The sequence below is a fragment of the Scardinius erythrophthalmus genome (assembly GCF_964197995.2).
Source record: "Scardinius erythrophthalmus genome assembly, chromosome: 21".
NCBI classification, from domain to species: Eukaryota; Metazoa; Chordata; class Actinopteri; order Cypriniformes; family Leuciscidae; genus Scardinius; species Scardinius erythrophthalmus.
The window spans coordinates 27,963,874-27,981,094 of NC_138241.1; the positions used below are offsets into that span (position 1 = coordinate 27,963,874).

General features: G+C 38.9%; 1 protein-coding gene across 14 annotated transcripts in view; it reads left to right on the top strand.

The window, feature by feature from the left end:
- The window catches only part of kiaa1109 (KIAA1109), a 58,747-nt gene that overhangs the window by 24,866 nt on the left and 16,660 nt on the right, over nucleotides 1–17,221 (top strand). For 10 of the 14 annotated variants that reach the window (XM_081351825.1, XM_081351832.1, XM_081351831.1 and 7 more), the window contains exons 35-65: nucleotides 203–424; nucleotides 508–719; nucleotides 826–977; nucleotides 1,813–1,963; nucleotides 2,069–2,221; nucleotides 2,564–2,804; nucleotides 2,889–3,034; nucleotides 3,122–3,347; nucleotides 4,141–4,305; nucleotides 4,461–4,639; nucleotides 4,761–4,936; nucleotides 5,762–6,477; nucleotides 7,000–7,245; nucleotides 7,350–7,443; nucleotides 9,921–10,127; nucleotides 10,240–10,469; nucleotides 10,575–10,804; nucleotides 10,934–11,039; nucleotides 11,202–11,299; nucleotides 11,378–11,563; nucleotides 11,672–11,840; nucleotides 11,940–12,151; nucleotides 12,436–12,634; nucleotides 12,724–12,783; nucleotides 13,539–13,765; nucleotides 14,015–14,233; nucleotides 15,414–15,544; nucleotides 15,640–15,763; nucleotides 15,852–15,967; nucleotides 16,076–16,145; nucleotides 17,077–17,124. In XM_081351825.1, coding sequence (XP_081207951.1) covers nucleotides 203–424; nucleotides 508–719; nucleotides 826–977; nucleotides 1,813–1,963; nucleotides 2,069–2,221; nucleotides 2,564–2,804; nucleotides 2,889–3,034; nucleotides 3,122–3,347; nucleotides 4,141–4,305; nucleotides 4,461–4,639; nucleotides 4,761–4,936; nucleotides 5,762–6,477; nucleotides 7,000–7,245; nucleotides 7,350–7,443; nucleotides 9,921–10,127; nucleotides 10,240–10,469; nucleotides 10,575–10,804; nucleotides 10,934–11,039; nucleotides 11,202–11,299; nucleotides 11,378–11,563; nucleotides 11,672–11,840; nucleotides 11,940–12,151; nucleotides 12,436–12,634; nucleotides 12,724–12,783; nucleotides 13,539–13,765; nucleotides 14,015–14,233; nucleotides 15,414–15,544; nucleotides 15,640–15,763; nucleotides 15,852–15,967; nucleotides 16,076–16,145; nucleotides 17,077–17,124 — 5,711 coding nt within the window. The remainder of the gene's footprint in view (nucleotides 1–202; nucleotides 425–507; nucleotides 720–825; nucleotides 978–1,812; nucleotides 1,964–2,068; nucleotides 2,222–2,563; nucleotides 2,805–2,888; nucleotides 3,035–3,121; nucleotides 3,348–4,140; nucleotides 4,306–4,460; nucleotides 4,640–4,760; nucleotides 4,937–5,761; nucleotides 6,478–6,999; nucleotides 7,246–7,349; nucleotides 7,444–9,920; nucleotides 10,128–10,239; nucleotides 10,470–10,574; nucleotides 10,805–10,933; nucleotides 11,040–11,201; nucleotides 11,300–11,377; nucleotides 11,564–11,671; nucleotides 11,841–11,939; nucleotides 12,152–12,435; nucleotides 12,635–12,723; nucleotides 12,784–13,538; nucleotides 13,766–14,014; nucleotides 14,234–15,413; nucleotides 15,545–15,639; nucleotides 15,764–15,851; nucleotides 15,968–16,075; nucleotides 16,146–17,076; nucleotides 17,125–17,221) is intronic. The other 4 variants (XM_081351826.1, XM_081351829.1, XM_081351838.1 and 1 more) reach the window with 3 other exon arrangements.

Genomic DNA, 17,221 nt, shown 5'->3' on the forward strand with positions numbered 1-17,221 from the left:
AATTACATTGTCTCTCCTGTCGCATGGATTTTCCTTTTTATTAGAAGTTATTCTAATTGGTAATAAATAATTTGACAGATTAATCAATATTATCAATAATAATGTATGACAGAAATACATTTTTGTTTTTTGTGTGCGTTTTGTATATTGAATGCCTTTTGGAATTTTAATTAAGTTTGTTCCATATTTATGTTTTTAACAGACCTTGGGGCTTGTGCCATCACTGCCATTCCTTTCAAGAAGTCCAAGGTTCTCTTCAGTTTGGAAGAAACTGATGACTTTGTTTTAGTGGATGAGACTGAGCCCTCCATCTCTACTGAGCACGTCCCAGAACACACCCCTGACCATGCTCGCTCTGGGGCCAGTCCTGAGAAATGGGGTTGGATTATGTTTGAGTGTGGGATTGAGAACCTCACTGTCAAAGGTATTATACACATGTGAATTTCACGTAGCATTAAAAAAAATCATATTTCAGGAGTAAGAAATGCATGTCTGGATCTTCCTCAGGTGGGCGGCAGTCAGGGGCCGTGCTCTACAGTGCTTTTGGGGTGATGGGCGAGGCCGACAACGGCGTCAGGATTGGAGTCTCGAAGTCAAACGGTTCTAGTGGTTCTCAGACAGGAAGTGGCTACAGCACTGATGTATCTGATGATAACCTGCCCAATGATGGACAGAGCCCTGCCTCTGAACCCAACAACAATTCAGACTCTGATGAACAGGTTCTCATATGTTGTTCACTAATTGTTAATGGCCATTTGAGATCTTGTAGGTTTTCCTAAGGTCTTTGTTTCTCACATTATTTCTCACTCATGTTTGTCTGTGCAGGATGAGGGAGTGGAGTCAGATGATCTGAAAAAGGACCTGCCCCTCTTGCCTCCACCTCCTGACTCCAGCAGTATGAAGCTGACTATAAAGGAGATCTGGTTCAGCTTTGCTGCGCCAACCAACATTCGATCTCAAGCTCCAGCCATGTCCAGGTACACTTGTAAAAATAAAGAATATTTGTATAAAATAAAAAAAATTGAATATATATTATATATAATATTATTATATAATATACTATATATATATTAGTTCTGATATCCAGAAAGCAGAGTGTCCGATGGCATATGCTTTCTGGATATCAGAACGTGCCAAAAATCTATAATAATATTAATAATAACAATTAATTAAATATTATAAAATATATTAAAATATAAAAAATATTTTTTAAGCCACTGATGTCAGATATATAAGTAATGAAATTGAATTATCTTAAATAAGATGTACACACAGTTTTAATTGTTTTTACACTTGCTTACTTTACAATGATCAAACACACACAGAATATTGGAATAAAGAAAACATGCACAATTCATTAACGAGGCTGACATTAGATAGAATTTCCTCTTTTTGTAAAATGACCAGTTGGGCAGGGGTATTTGCCAATTTGATCTCAAAAGGGCGGATTATATTGACATATTATTAGTTGTTTTGAGAGAGAATGCATATTGAATATACATGTATACAGTGAGGGAAATGGCTAAGATTTACTGGGGGCCCTAGTTGGGGACATATTTTATATTTTTAAACCATAGATGCAGATTTATATTTCATTTATGTATGTAATTTGCATAAGGCTTGGGGGCTATTATGTCGATAAAAGATGGAAATTCTCTCCATTTTGAACTGGAACTCCGTCCCCCCTGAGTCCTCCCCCCCCCATTTTCAGCCCTAAGTGTATATTTGGCTGCAGAGTCTTTGATTTGGTTCAAAGGAAATCATGGATATTTGTATGGCTAATGAGCTCTATGTTGTTGAATGTGTCTGCAGGCAGCTGAATCTCTTGAGTACTGCGACCCCTGCGGTCGGTGCGTGGTTGGTTCCCATTGACCAGCTGAAATCCTCACTGCAGAAACTGGACATGGAAGCCACACTACGTGTGTGCGCGGTCATGGGCTGCATTATGACTGAGGCCCTGGAGGTCAGACTTGTTAATACTTCCACTGTTAGAAACCCATGGAGTTGAGGGTTTGGACTTAACCAACCTAATTTTACGTGCATGTTTATGTGTGCTTCAATCCAACAGAAAAAGAGTATTCACATTCCATTTCGCAGCAAGTATAACCGTGTTACAAAGCGAGCCCGATATCTTCACGAGAACCCGTCCTGCTTACTGTGCAATATTCTACATCGCTACCTGCAGCAGGCCGATTACAGCATTATAGAAGAGGCCACCATGGTAAGTCTTTATGCTTGCAGAGCACATATTTCCATATGAATTAAACTCCCGCACTGTTGAATTCTTGATTCTGATTGGTTGATGCTCATTCCAAGGCTTCCAGGTTCATTGACTGCTGTAAAGTCTGAAATTACTTCACCCCATGTTCTTCCAGATTGTATTAGCAGTGGTATCCTGGCTTGTTTTTGAGCTAGATAACATGAAAAATGCATTGCAATAAATTAAAGTAGTAACTGCAGCTTAAGCAGAATAATCATTTATTTTACTGATATTATTTTGAACTGTCTGTTGTTAATTATTCCTTGCTAATCTTTTATTACGGATGCATCTTTATCTTTTTAGAATGATGGACTGCCTGCTCTGGTCACCCTGAGGAAAGGTATGGTGGCACTTGCGCGTCAGTGGATGAAATTCATTGTTGTCACTCAGGGCTTTAAGGCGGTGGGTTTGCCACGTCCCAATCAGCTTCCTAAGCCCAAAGAGCCAGACCCCATCGAGCCTGATCAGACACAGCCGCCGGATAGTGGTGCTGCCCTGCAGAGTGACACCAGCGCTGATGGAGCCGAGTTTGAGTTTGATGCGGGTAATTATATTAAATCTGAAATCTTAGAGCTTTTTTTGAACATTATACTTTATCTATATTTTGTGTTATTTATGTACATTTTAGGCACTGTTAGTGAACATACAATGCTGTTAGAGGGAGTATGTAGTCGTCCTGCTCCTACCGGTAACTCTGCCCCTGTGACTGGAGTCGAGATCATGAGAAAACTGTCCAAATCTCACACACACAATGAGTCAGCACTCAGGATCAAGGTTTGTGTGGGTCTGTTTTGTTGACACTGTGTATAAGTTTATGATAGATCTGGAAACAAAATGCCTTTTTTTATTTTTATTTTTTAGGGTTCTCACCCTTACCAGTCCCTGAGCTACACGAGTGGAGATACAGCAGCTGATTCTCCCGCTCATGTCAGTCGGGCAGGGCTGCAGTCCAATCATAGCCCTAGGAAGGAATCATTGCTAAGCTACTTGACAGGAAGCATCCACAGTCTGCACAACCTGCTAGAAGCAACGCCCCTTCGAGCAAACGAACAAACCGCAGCCAAGAGCAGCTCCCTGACACGTACAAGTACGTGATTTTCTTCATTCAGAGTTTATTGCTTTTTGCAATCTAATATTAGACGGGTTAAAATGTGAACTAGGAAGATGAATGCATTTTCTTGATATATGGTGTTTCCTGTGAGAGCGGATTTCTATAACCTAATTGTGTTTGATTTTTTTCTTCTTCTTTTTTAGTATTATTTTTCTACCCAGAGAATGTCTGCATGTCAAATACCATAAAAGTACAGAGAAACCAAACTGGGTTGGAGACTAAAATTAGCATAAAATACAAACTAAAATTCAACCGTTATAAGTGTTACAAATGAATTTAGGCATTTTAATGTACATTATGAAAAATAGGTATTAATTTAGAGATTTTCAATAACAGTGTTATTGTAATAAATTGAAATAAAATTTTATCAATTATTAGTGTTATTAAAGAATAACTTTGAGTGTTAGATGATGGTAATCCAGATGTTAAAATAGGGAAAATAAGCATGCAGAATTAAATTTCCAATATCTGATACCAGTTAATGATAGAGAAAATCTGTCACTCAGTAATAGTTACACTTTTAAATTAACTGTTATTTTTTTATTTTTTTTTTTTTTACTTTTTGTGCATTTGTTATTAAAAAAATCCATTTAGCTTTTTTCCTTTTTTCTTTCTTTCGTTCTTTTTTTTTTTTTCATTTTTAGTAATTTTTTTAGGGATGCACATCTAAACACACGTTGAATCGTGTGTATATATAGAATATGTATATACTGAAACCACCTACTATTCAAAATCTAGTTAACGCTAAATGTCTCTTGTTTTTGGGTAGGCAACTTTGTGGGTGCAGACGTGTTAACGGAACACCCTCTTCTTTCGGAGCCGTTTTCCGTCAGCTTCTACAACTGGATGTCAAACGCTGTTGGCAACCGAACAGGCGGCAATGTCCAGGACTCTCCCCTCAACCGCTCTCAACACAACAGCCTGCAGACCGGAGGTGAGCGATTAGTGTACTGGCAGAAGTATACGAGTATGAAGTCTGTTGACTGTATGTGACCATGCATCTATATCTGTCCATGATCCTGTGATTAGTGACTCATTTATTGGAGTATGTTCATTTTGCACTGAATGTCTTTAACTCTTTACATACAGGCGTGCTCCCCACCATTCCTTCTGCATCAGATTTTAACACTGTACTGTCCAGTGATCAGAATACACTGGACACACACTCTCAGCACACACACTCCCAGCACAGCACAAGTCAGGAGGACCTGCTTGAACAAGATGAGACGAATCTCTGCCCTGCAGCTGTACAGCTAGCTGACGCACAGGTGTGTGCACCAGGAATACTTATTCATTTGTTATTGTTTATTTATGACCTTGCACATGTTATTGCCTCTCTCATTCTGTTTGTTGTGTGTGTGTGTGTCTCTCTTGGGATTGTCCATACAGGTTGTTTTCAAGCCTTTGTTGAGTCACATTGGTATCCAGCCCCAGGATGCTCCTCCACTCAGTTACAAGATGTATTTTGGGGAGCACCTATCCTTCAGCGGCACTCTTGAGTGTTTGAGAGCTGACATTGTCGACTCTGACACCAGCAAAGAAAGGAAGAACAAACGAGCACACAGGTAACACGGATGTCCCATGACAGCTTTTATCTTTCTAGAGATATCCCAGAAAGAGTAACCCCCCCTTTTCAGAGTTTCATTTGGGTAACTTTATTTTATCGTTTTTTTAATTAAATTAATAAAAATAATTAAATGAATATTAAAATATTACAAAAACTGGAAATGTATATCTTTATCAACACATTGTCAAAATGAATAACCAGTCAATAAGCGCACAAAACAAAAAAGTTCTTCATTTTGAGTTGACCATGACAGTAACTATGACTAACTTGTTTACCACAAACAAATGATCTGAAGTCATTTATTTCATATGTAGAGTAGTGAGGGAGCTTTGTGGAGCCATATTCTGACCATATGCAAAGTTTTGGATCCGATTTGAACTTTCGGTGTGTTGGAATATTTTATCTTTTGCGGGTAGAATGAATGCGACCGCCTGACCGGATGTGATGTGTTCTAATTTAAACTATGAGCGCAAAGCAAGAATTACCAATATTTTTGCACTAAAATGTCATTCTTTAAACACTTTCTATAAAATATGTGGTTATGAATAGCTATGTGAAATAATTATTTTAAAATTATTACATAAATATTTACATTTATTAGATATTGTTTTTCTCTCAAACGTATTGGCGGCCATTTATTTTATCCTAATTTATCCTATATTTATCATTTATTCATTCATTTTACCATGGTGAAGTAGAACTTCAGGTCTGTTTTTCCCTTGCCGTCCCACAATGAACAGTTGTCTACTTTAACTACTGAGTACTCAAGCAGTCGTAATGTTGCATATCTCTAATTTTAGTATGTTATGTTTTTGTGTTTCAGGCAGGGCATGGTAAATCTCCCCCCTCTTGATTTCAAGCCTGCCCTGATGATTGAGACTTTCAGTTTGAATGCAGTCGTGCTAGAGAAGTGCATGTCAACCCCTCCCTCTGCCAGTGCGCTGTCTTTCCACGAGCTGAGCCGGAGACCCCAGGCTAGCGTGCACTGCCATTTTACCCTCGCTTGTCAGGCGATTCGCCAGCATGTGGATATGGCCCTGGTCCGCCTCATTCACCAGTTCAGCACAATGATTGATGACATAAAAGCCACACAGACTGACATCAAACTCAACCGCTACACCGCCGGCTCCTCTTCCCCCACGCCCACCAAGGCACGGCCTTATCGAGAATTCCGCTCATCTGATTTCAGCCGTAGTTCTCGTGGGAGCCTGAACGGAGCTGCTCGACTGGGCACTCAGAAGAACAAACGCACCGTGGTCGGGCCAGGCCTGGACACACTGACCAGGAATCGAGAGCCTCGTGGAAGGGGGACGCTGGGACGGTCAGAGCGAAGAACGTCAAAAGTATCGCGGAAAGGTTCACGCGATGTGGCGGATCACATGACCATTCAGATGGATGATTCGGACTCCATCACGGTGTCAGAACAGAGCGAGCCGTCAGCCGAATGCTGGCAGAACATGTACAAACTTCTTAATTTCTACTCGCTCATATCAGACCCCACAGGCATCCTGGAGAAGAACCAAGACAATGCCCTCTCAGGTAGGACTTCCTGCTCTGTTGATTTCAATTGCTTTTATTTTCTTAAAGAAAAAACATGAAATAATAACTATTATTTTCAAGAAAATCAGTGATAATTAAATGTATTATTTAATATGAGTAAATATTAATTCATTAAATTATGATTTTAATTTTACTATATTCTCAAATATGATTCTTATAAAATTTTCAGTTCTGTGATACAGTAATGAGTATCATCCTTGGTGAATACAAAAAATGTATATTAAAAGACACTACAGCAGATTATTGCACCATGATGATGTATAAATACTTTACAGTTTAAATATGTCATTATTTGATTATACATTATGGTAAAAAGATTTTGTGGTAATGATATTTAGAGAGAGGAAACACTGTCTCATGCATTGCCGTAAAAATAATGTCATGTAAAAATTTTTTTAGCATCTTACGTTGCATCTGACTGATTTAAACATATCTGCCAGCATAATAATCTTTGCTTTTTTCACAAATTTGCCTATTCAACTGTTTATTTTTGCTATTCAGAGGGTGGGAGGAGCCCTGCGGATCCTCCATGTCGATTGGTGTTTGAATCGGAGGGCGAGACGCCGCCCAGTCGGCTGGGTCGTCGGCGGAGTTTGGTAAGCTCTGAGCCCCAGCATGTGACGCTGATCGTGTTTGGCGTTGGCATGGTGAACCGCACACATCTGGAAGCAGACATTGGAGGATTAACCATGGAGGCAGAGCTTAAGAAAATACATGGCAGTTTTACTTTAAAGGAGAAAATGAAGGGTAATGCAAACAGCATTCACACACTTTAAAATATTAAAATATCTTATTCACCAACTAAAACCTTGCAGATGAAATATCCTGTAATTCCTGTTCTCTTGCTGTAGACATTCTCCATCAGAAGATGACTGAGACCTGTGCCTCGGCCCATATCGGATGTGTGAACATTGTGCTTCTGGAAGGAATCTCACCAGATATACAGTCAGTATTTCCCTTAACACCAGGCTTGAAGACCAATTGAATGCTCTATCAATTATCATTGTTCACCTTTATATAAATCCATTTACCTTGAAGTGTGTAATTTTTCGGTTACACTTTATTTTGATGGTCCACTTTAGACATTTTTCTAACTATAAGTAACTTTGCAACTACATTTCAATTACCAGTCATTAAAATATTGGTTGACTGTCTGCTTAATATCTGCTAACACTTTATTTTGATAACAGTCTATTAATACCCTAATGAGAATTCCAGTTTCACATGCAATACACTTTAAGCTGTTGGCAGGTTGACTTTCCTGAAAAATGTAAACGTATCTCTGTGGAGCCTTAATATTTGTTCTGTTTATTTGATTGGTCTGACAAATCAACTTACGGACTAAATACTAAATTGTGCAAAATTCAGGACCTCATATACTTTCGCTGAATGAGGGAACAAAGTTACTACGGTTAAAATGTTTGAGGTTGGTAAGATTGTTTTTATGATTTGAATGAAAAATCTCTGATGCTCACCAAGGTTGAATTTAGTTGATCAAAATACAGTAACACAGTAATATTTTATGATTATATGATGGCAAAGCTGAATTTTTTGTTTGTTTTGATTCATTTATTGTCATGCATCAAGCATTAATTTGAAATAGAAATGGATGCTTGCTATATACTGTAAACTATGAATTTATTTTATTAATTCCAAACCTTGAATAATAGTGTATTTAGAGACCAGATTGTCATAGAGAGTTGACCATGTTTCTAGCAACCACATGACAGCAAACTAAAAACAATCAAAAACTAAAGAATTTCGAAACTGCACCCTGGGAACGAACCACAACACCTTAGCTTCAGGAAATGTAAAATACATTTCCAGTTTCAGCCGTGCAGCCTTTGTAATGCAATGTCTGAATCTGGATTTTAAATGCAATTTATTCCTTGGATCTTGGATCTGTTTTTGTTCTGATGGTCTCTCTTTCAAATGTATTTCTAAGAGTACAGATTTATCACAGCATATGTGACAGTTTTGAAATGTTTTCTGTGGATAACTTCCCCTCTTCTATCTTCCTCCTCTCTACTCTCCTCTGTTCTCTCTATCTGTCATTTTTTTTTTGTTTTTTCTGCCTCTTTCGCTGGCAGACTAGAGGATTTTCCAACCTCACCTACCAGCACAACCAAGCAGGAGTTCCTGTATGTCTAAGTTTCCTCAGTAACCTTGTCCTTTTCTCCATTACCATTCATAACATCTCCATAATATTTGGATATCACAGTCCTTCCATATGTCAATCATATGACACATGGTGTTCACTCTTACTATCATAACATTTCATACCCTCTCTAACCCACCACGGCTCTCTCATATAAAGGCTTCACAGATATAGTATCTTCAGACAGTGGATCACAGTTATGATCCTCATAACACTATTTTTCAAATCATATTTATTAATGCTGTCAGTGGGTTATATGAATGGATTTCTACTACCTAGTGTCACTGAGAAAGGCTTTTGACTATCGGCATGAACCACTTCACAGGTTATCTGACTAAGATCTGCCCACTTAATGCGCTCGTAATCCCATTGATTGGTACATTTTTGGGGAAGAATCCAGTCATTTCGATAGAACTTCACTTGACTAGAAATTTCACGTTAGGGAGAAAGATTTCCCCACTCGGATTTCGCAACGGTTCCTAGTTGGTCAAGCAAATTTGCAACAGAAAGCTGCTTGGCTTGACTTTAACTTTGCTACATCGCTATATTATTGACATTTGACACTTTTGATGTTTAAGTGCAGTTTTATCTGAATTCAGTGATGCATTAATAATAGATTGGCTTGGAGGTCTTTGAGAACTGTTTTACCAAAAATATGTGAATTGTTTTACTCTGTTCTTCCAAATGTAATAAGTACAGAGTATTTCACAAACTCATAACTCAGAACAGAAAACCGATTATAAAGTTTTGCTCGTGGATATTGAGTTCATGTGCTTCTATGTGCCTCATACAAAAGTCTTTTAATATCTTATAATACTTTATGCTTCAAACCTGGGAAAAGCTGTCAAATCCGGTGATTAGTTCCTCCTCAAATGCGCTCATTGCAGCAGCCCGGTGGATGTAATTGCATATGTGTCAGGCAATCTGATTGGAGCTTGTCATTTTGGCAAGTGTTTGCCAGTTTTGTGATTTTTTCTGTGCAGTATGAATAAGATGGACAGTCCATGGTCAAGCTATCAGGAGCTAAAACTCTCCCGTTCCTCTTTTCTATTAATTCATCTAGATCTCTCTCTCGTTGCAGTTCCCATATCCACAAGGCCTCGTTTCCAGCCACATGAACATTTCACTTGTACATTTTGCCAAAGTCTGTCTATACATTTCACAGACATTGTTTTATGTGACTGCTCGGTGTAACATGCAGGCTGTGATTTCAAAGTGAGCATTTGGAGTAAGTTCCTTTTGTTTGTGTGTGTTTGTATACTAGGACTGTGGTGAAGTGTAACATCGCAAAGTCCCAGGCTTTATATAGTGCGCAGCGTGGGCTGAAGACCAATAATGCTGCAGTATTTAAAGTGGGCGCTATCTTCATCAACATCCCGCAACATCCTGCAACGCTGCACAGCATGATGGTCCGCAGCTCCCATCAGCTCTCAAAACAGATTTCAGACCTCATCCGTCAGCCCTCCAACATGTGAGGCAAACCTCTGGCACTTTCTTTTCACAACTCCTGTTGTTGCCGATATTGAATGTGGCTTTTGTTTGTCTCCGATATTAAATTTAAATCGGTTTCCTGTTTTCATCAGCCCTCCTCCCAACCGAGAAGAGACGCCAACTCCGCAGCCCTCTGAAGTGAGTGTCAATCAAACTCCAGTGGAGGCCAGTGAGTTTCCTCAGCTGCCCGAGGGACTGGAGAAGAAGCCAATCGTGTTGAAATTCAGCGCTATGCTCGATGGGATCACTATTGGCGCAGCCCTATTGCCCTCTCTGAAAGCAGAATACAAGATGGGCCGCATGAAAAGCCATGGCATGACTGGTACCCACAATTCCACAAGCGAATTGCTAATTTATTCCATAACGCACTGGAAAACACAATGCAACAAATAAAAATGATAAATGTTTTGCTGTCTCCCTCTCACAGGTGCTCAGACGCGTTTTACTTTCGAACTGCCCAATCATAAGCTGTGTTTCCAGTCAAAGGTTTCCCCTGTGGACGTGTCGGCCATGCCCCCCACTGCCAGCCTAAATCTGCCTCCCGTCACCATGTCAGGACAGTACATTATACAGGAGCACGAGGGCCACAGCGACACAGCCTGGGCCCCAGAATACAGCAACTATCTGCAGGGAAATTACTTGCGCTGTGTAGCTGAGGTGTGTCGTTGACCTTTCAATATAAAAAATTTTCTAAATGCTGTGCTTGATTATCAGTTTGTTCCAGGATTACAGATGGATGCATATGGTTGAAATAGAGCATTTTGGAATTTTTTTCTCCATTTTTAGATTGGATCTTTCGAACACAACTTGACCACAGATTTGCTCAACCATCTAGTCTTCTTACAAAAGGTCTTCATGAAGGAGGTCAATGAGGTCATCCAGAAAGTGTCAGGTATGTGTGTTGAAGAACAAGTAGCATAAATGGAGAACTTTTTCCATTTATTTAATTTGTTTTATATAATTTGTATTATTTATTTTAGTTTTTGTTATGCGTTTTTTGTTGTTGTTGATTCTTTTACTTGACCAGCTGTGTGAAATGCGTGTGTTTCTGTAGGAGGGGAACAACCAATCCCTCTGTGGAATGAGCACGATGTGTCAACAGATGGCGACAAACCTAAAATCCTGCTTTACTCTCTAAATCTGACGTTTAAGGTTTGGACTTCCTTAAATTATGTATTTATTTGTTATGGTTAATTCTGCAGACTTTTTGAATAGGTTTCTCTTTTGCAGGGGATTCAAATGACGGCCACCACTCCTTCAATGAGGGCGGTACGCTTTGAAACGGGCTGGATTGAGCTTGAACTGTCCAATCGGGTTCAGTGCAAGACTACTCCCACAGGAAGTAACTACCTGAAGCTTTTTGGGAAATGTCAAGTGGATCTCAACTTGGCTTTGGGGCAAATCGTCAAACATCAGGTAGCCACTGTTACAGAAATGAGCGTTTCTTCATGCTCTGTTATTCATTATTGTCATATAAAGTTTTCTTGTGGATGCATGAGAGTGTTATAACACTTTCTCTTGCAGGTGTATGAGGAGGCGGGGTCAGATTTCCACCAAGTGGCGTACTTCCGCACTCGAATCGGTTTGCGCAATGCTCTGCAGGAGGAGATCAGTGGCAGCTCTAACAAAGAGGCCGTCCTGATCACCCTCAACCGTCCTATTGTTTTTGCTCAACCAGTGGCATTTGACAGAGGTCAGTCCACTCTTAGCTTGATTTTTTTTTTTTTTCATGTGTTTCCATTGGGGAATTTTTGGGGGTTTGTAATTGCGTATTTGTCTTTTTTTTTTTTAGCTGTGCTGTTCTGGCTGAACTATAAGGCTGCCTACGATAACTGGAAGGAACAACGCTTGGCTCTCAACTCGGACATTCACATGGCCACAAAAGAAGTGGTAGACAAACTGCCAGCAATACAGCAGACCAGCGCCCAGGCCTTCAGCACTCTCTTTCTACAGCTCACTGTCAATGACCTGGGCATCTGCCTACCTATCACCAACTCTACACAGGTGGATCCTCACTGATGCATCTATTGATCGTTCTTTTATGTTTAAACTCAGGGCTGTGTTTCTCAAAAGCATTGTAGGCCGAACGTAGAACCATTTCCACCAGTGGTCTCTACGACCAACTTAGCTTACGATGCTTTCAAGATACGCAGCCCAGATTGGTGTGAGCCAATTGTGATTGGCCTTTAACTGTATAAAGTACTGCCTGTCTTGTATTTCACTCTTGCACATGAATTGTTTGAATGAATGATGTTAAATGTTTGTTACTGTTTCCTGTTGTACATTAGGCCAATCACAGTATTGATTTTGACACTGGCTCAGCACTGGTGTTGACCATCGAGAGCACGCTAATAACAGCCTGTTCCTCCGAGTCTCTGGTCAGCAAAGGACATTTTAAAAACTTTTGCATTCGATTTGCTGAGGGGTTTGAGACAACTTGGGATGACTGGAAACCTGAGATCAGAGGAGAACTGGTCATGAATGCCTGTGAGTAACACTCAATGTAAATGTGTTGTATCTATTTTTGGCCCTATTACGCTCCCCTGATTCTTCAAAGACTCAATGTGGCTTTTCAGGTGTTGTCCCTGATGGTACTTATGAAGTTTGTTCCAGAACAACAGGCCAGGCCTCTGCAGGTTTGTGTGAAATGATCATCTGAACTAATTTTACTTGGTCTATTCAACAAACAAAAAAAATCAACAATAAAAATGATAAAATGACACTTTTGCATACACTGCTGTTCAGAAGTTTGGGGTTGGTAAAATTGTTTAATGTTTTTGAAAGAACTCTCATATGCTCTCCAATGCTATATTTATTTGATAAAAATACAGTAAAACAGTAATATTATGAAACATTTAAAAATATATATATTCTTGAGATGGAAAGCTGAAGCAGAATTGCCCCAGTCTTCAGTGTCACATGATCATTGTAATATGTTGATTTGGTGCTCAAGAAACATTTCGTAATATTTTTTTCAATGTTGAAAACAGTTAAACAATGCTGCCTTATATTTTTGTGAAACCAATTTCAGAATTCTTTGCTGAATAGAAATTGCAAAAAATCTATAATGTAATATAAGCATTTATAATGTTACAAAGCAAATTCTGTCACTTTTATTGATCAATTTAAATGAGTCACTACATCATCATTTCTTCCAAATCGGGTTTTTAAACGCCTATTGTAAGTGTTTATATTTTAGACCTGATGGAAAATTACGCACATACTTTAAAAAACTGACTGACCCCAATCTCTTGAAAGGGAGTGTACATTGATAAAATGGCCACATAAAGACCATGCATTAAGAAGGTAAACATTGTCAATGTTGATTTAATGCTGACTTCATATTTGACCTTTTGTCTGTATCCAATAACAAAACCATTCAATTCTCCAGAGAGCAGCAGCGCAGGGACGTGGACCCTCAATGTCTTGTGGAAGATGTGTGGTATCGATGTGCACATGGATCCCAACATCGGCAAGCGTCTGAATGCTCTGGGTAACACACTCACATCTCTGACCGGTGAAGAGGACACCGATGACATCACAGACCTCAACTCGGTCAACATGGCTGACCTGTCAGACGAGGACGAGAGTGATGGCATGTCTCCCCCCATACACATGGTCAGAGCTCACATTTTTTATGTCACTAACATTTGTTGGCTCACCTTTATTGTCATTGTAAAGTGTTTGGGGCTATTTTTCTATTTTTAATTGACATTGTTTGTCTGTTTCTTTTAATTTTATTGTTTGGATATTAATGTCATTTTTGTGTTCAAAACACTCTATGTGAAGTTTCTTCTTAGTATTTGTTCTCAATGTCTGTGTAGTAGTGTGTGTCTGTGTTTGTTTTAAACCGGCCCATGTTTGCAGTGTCCTGAAGGTGATCTCAGCCCCAGACTTTCGTTCAGGAAGCGGCTGGTGAACAGCATTCTGGGCATTAGCCCCAGCCCCCCTCCCCTCTCACCTTCTGAGTGTCGTAATATTTCTCCATCATCCACAATCACTCGGCTAAAGTCGAGAAGTGTTCGCCTGCCATCCTCAGCCAATGCAGAACGAACTAGAAATCCCAGACCCCTGTCCTGGGGCTGTGTATGTACATTAGAGCTCCAGTTTGCTTTTCAATCCTCTCTGTTTCTCTGTCACATCCTTTCTCTCCATATTGTTCCTACTCTCAGGGTGAAAGTTTCTTTTAAGATTAGTTAAAATTGCTCAAAACCTTGATGAATTGTGCCCAGAACTCTTGGTTTTGAGCAACTGAAATATGTTGAACGAGTCTGGAGTATACGGTTTCCTGCTGCTTTTTAGTCTCATCTGATTCCTTTCCATGAGAAATGAGTGGCCAGTCACATCTTCTCATTTCGCATTTCCAAAGGATGCATTTCTCATGAATTGTCTTTGCTTCAGTAATCAGTTTTTTTTGGGGTGGTGTTTTGATTTTGTTTGTCTGCAATGATCCACACTTGTTTTGACAGTGTTTAATATTCTGTGTGATTTTGGAATAGATTCTTATGCATGACTGTGCCTAGGGCTGGGCAGAATGATGGTAAAAAACTGTGCGACTGTTGAAATATCCCAGAAGGTCATAATATACCATTCATGTAAATATGTAAATGTACAGAACCGATCAAAAGTTTGGAAACATTACTATTTTTTATTTTTTATTTTTTAAAGAAGTTTCTTATGCTCATCAAGCCTGCATTCATTTGATCAAAAATACAGAAAAACTGTAATATTGTAAAAATATTAGTACAATTTAAAATTCTATTTTAATATACTTCTATTTAATATGCAAAGATGATTTTTCATCAACCATTACTCCAATCTTCAGTGTCACATGATCCTTCAGAAATCATTCTAATATGCTGATTTATTATCAATGCTGGAAAGTTTTGGAACCTGTGATACTTTTTCCAGGATTCTTTGATGAATAAAAAGTTAAAAAGACCAGCATTTATTCAAAATAGAAATCTAATATTGTCTAACTGTAGTAATATATCACAATGTTACTGTGTTTACTGCATTTTTTTTATCAAATAAATGCAGCCTTAGTGCGAATAAGAGACTTCTTTCAAAAACATTTAAAAATCGTACAGACAACAAACATTTGAACAGAAGTGTAAATGTAGGCTTTTTTAATATTTGACAAAAAATATATAAAGTGGTGTATAACATTTCTGAATCGCTCATACCATGATTTTGTCATACCGCCCACCCCTAAGTATGTCTTGCATCTATATGTGTTGTATTGACAGTAGTTTCCCTCTTACAGGAGTCTGTTGACCTGCGGAGGCAGGCAGTTATGAGCAATCAGATAATCGACGCTCGTGGACGAAAGTTCTCCAAGCGCCTGGTGGACATTAGAGAACTCAATGAGCAGGCCAAAGTCATTGACGATCTCAAGTAATGTCAGCCTAACATTAAGAACCAAAATACCTCAATTAATTGGCATCTGCCTAAAATAAATCCCTATTATTCTTGTTTTTTTTTTCTCTAAGGAAACTGGGTGCAAGTGAAAGCACTATTAACCAGGAAATCCAGCGCTACCAACAGTTGGAATCTGTCGCTGTCAATGATATCCGCCGAGATGTGCGCAAGAAGCTCCGGCGCTCCAGCATGCGGGTAAGAATCGCTTTGATTCAGCTTTATTACTGCTTATTAATTATACACTGTAAATCTGGTAGAGATGAAATGGTTGTGCTTTGTTTAGGCTGCATCTTTGAAAGATAAATGGGGTTTAGGGTACAAGCCCAGCTACAGCAACAGCAGGTCAAAGAGCATCTCAGCAACAGGCAGACCTGCAATGAAGAGGTCGGATAGACCCAGGTACACACTCACTCACACTCACACATGCAAACACTCACAGTTATTTGCAGATGGGTTAATGTCTTTCAGTTACAAATCCTTATTTTCTTTCATTTTGTCTCTCTAAAGGGATGACCTGCCCGATATCAAAGTGGATGCATCATCTCCAGCACCAAGGGTTACCTTCAACATCGACACGGTAGTGTGCATGCATACATCTGTGTGTGTCTGACTTTATTTGAAATGCTTATTCATCTATTTGTCGTCATTCTAATGCTGCATTCACACCATGTCGTAATTGCCGTAAAAAAGCGTTTGTTTGTTTTTGAATCCCTCTCGCGGTTCTTTGACGTCGTATACCGATCGATCTGAACAGCGGAGCTTCAAACCGAACACACCTTAAATCTGCAGTGGTCAGGTGGTACAGCGGCCACATGGTATGAGTCATAGCTCTCAGAAAATAGCAAATTCTACAAGCACATGATGTGAGTTCAGAATCGTTGTGGTAATTACGACATGGCGTGAACGCACCTTAATGTTCCATCTTCATGTTCATTGTTTACATGTCAACGAAGCTGTAAAGTTGAAAAAAGCTTTGCTTTTGATATACACTACCATTCAAAAATTATACTTTTATTCAGCAAGGATGCATTACATTTAAGTAAAAAACATTTATAATGTTAGAAAACAGTTCTATTTCAAATAAATGCTGTTTTTTTTTTACTTTCTATTCATCAAGTCCTGAAAACATCTATTATGGTTTCCACAAAAATATTAAGCTCAACTGTTTTCATCTTTTGATAATAATAAGAAATGTTTCTTGAGGACCAAATCTGCATACAAAACAGTTTTCACTTAAAAATTACAGAATTTTTTATTAAAAAAATGTTGATCACCATTTTGGTGGGCATAAACATTTTTAAACAATTTGAACAGTTGTGAACTTGGACAGACACACTTCACACTCAGTGGTTTTATAGTTTCACCTGCAAGTACTTCACTCTTGACTTTATAAAAGCCACATGTATAGTATACACATAATATGTTGAACACGTATGAACTTGTACTGTATAGTTCAGTATACCGTTTTTTTTATGGATGGGTTTTTCATAAGTTTGTTTGTGTTTAAGATGGAAACCCCAAACCTAATCCCCAGTCCAGCTGGCTCTGTATTTAAGGTACCAGAGAAAAACGATCAGATCAAATCGAATTCTTAAAATAACCTCTGAATCTCTGCATGAAAATCTTATTGTGCTAAATCAAAACTGCTTTTCA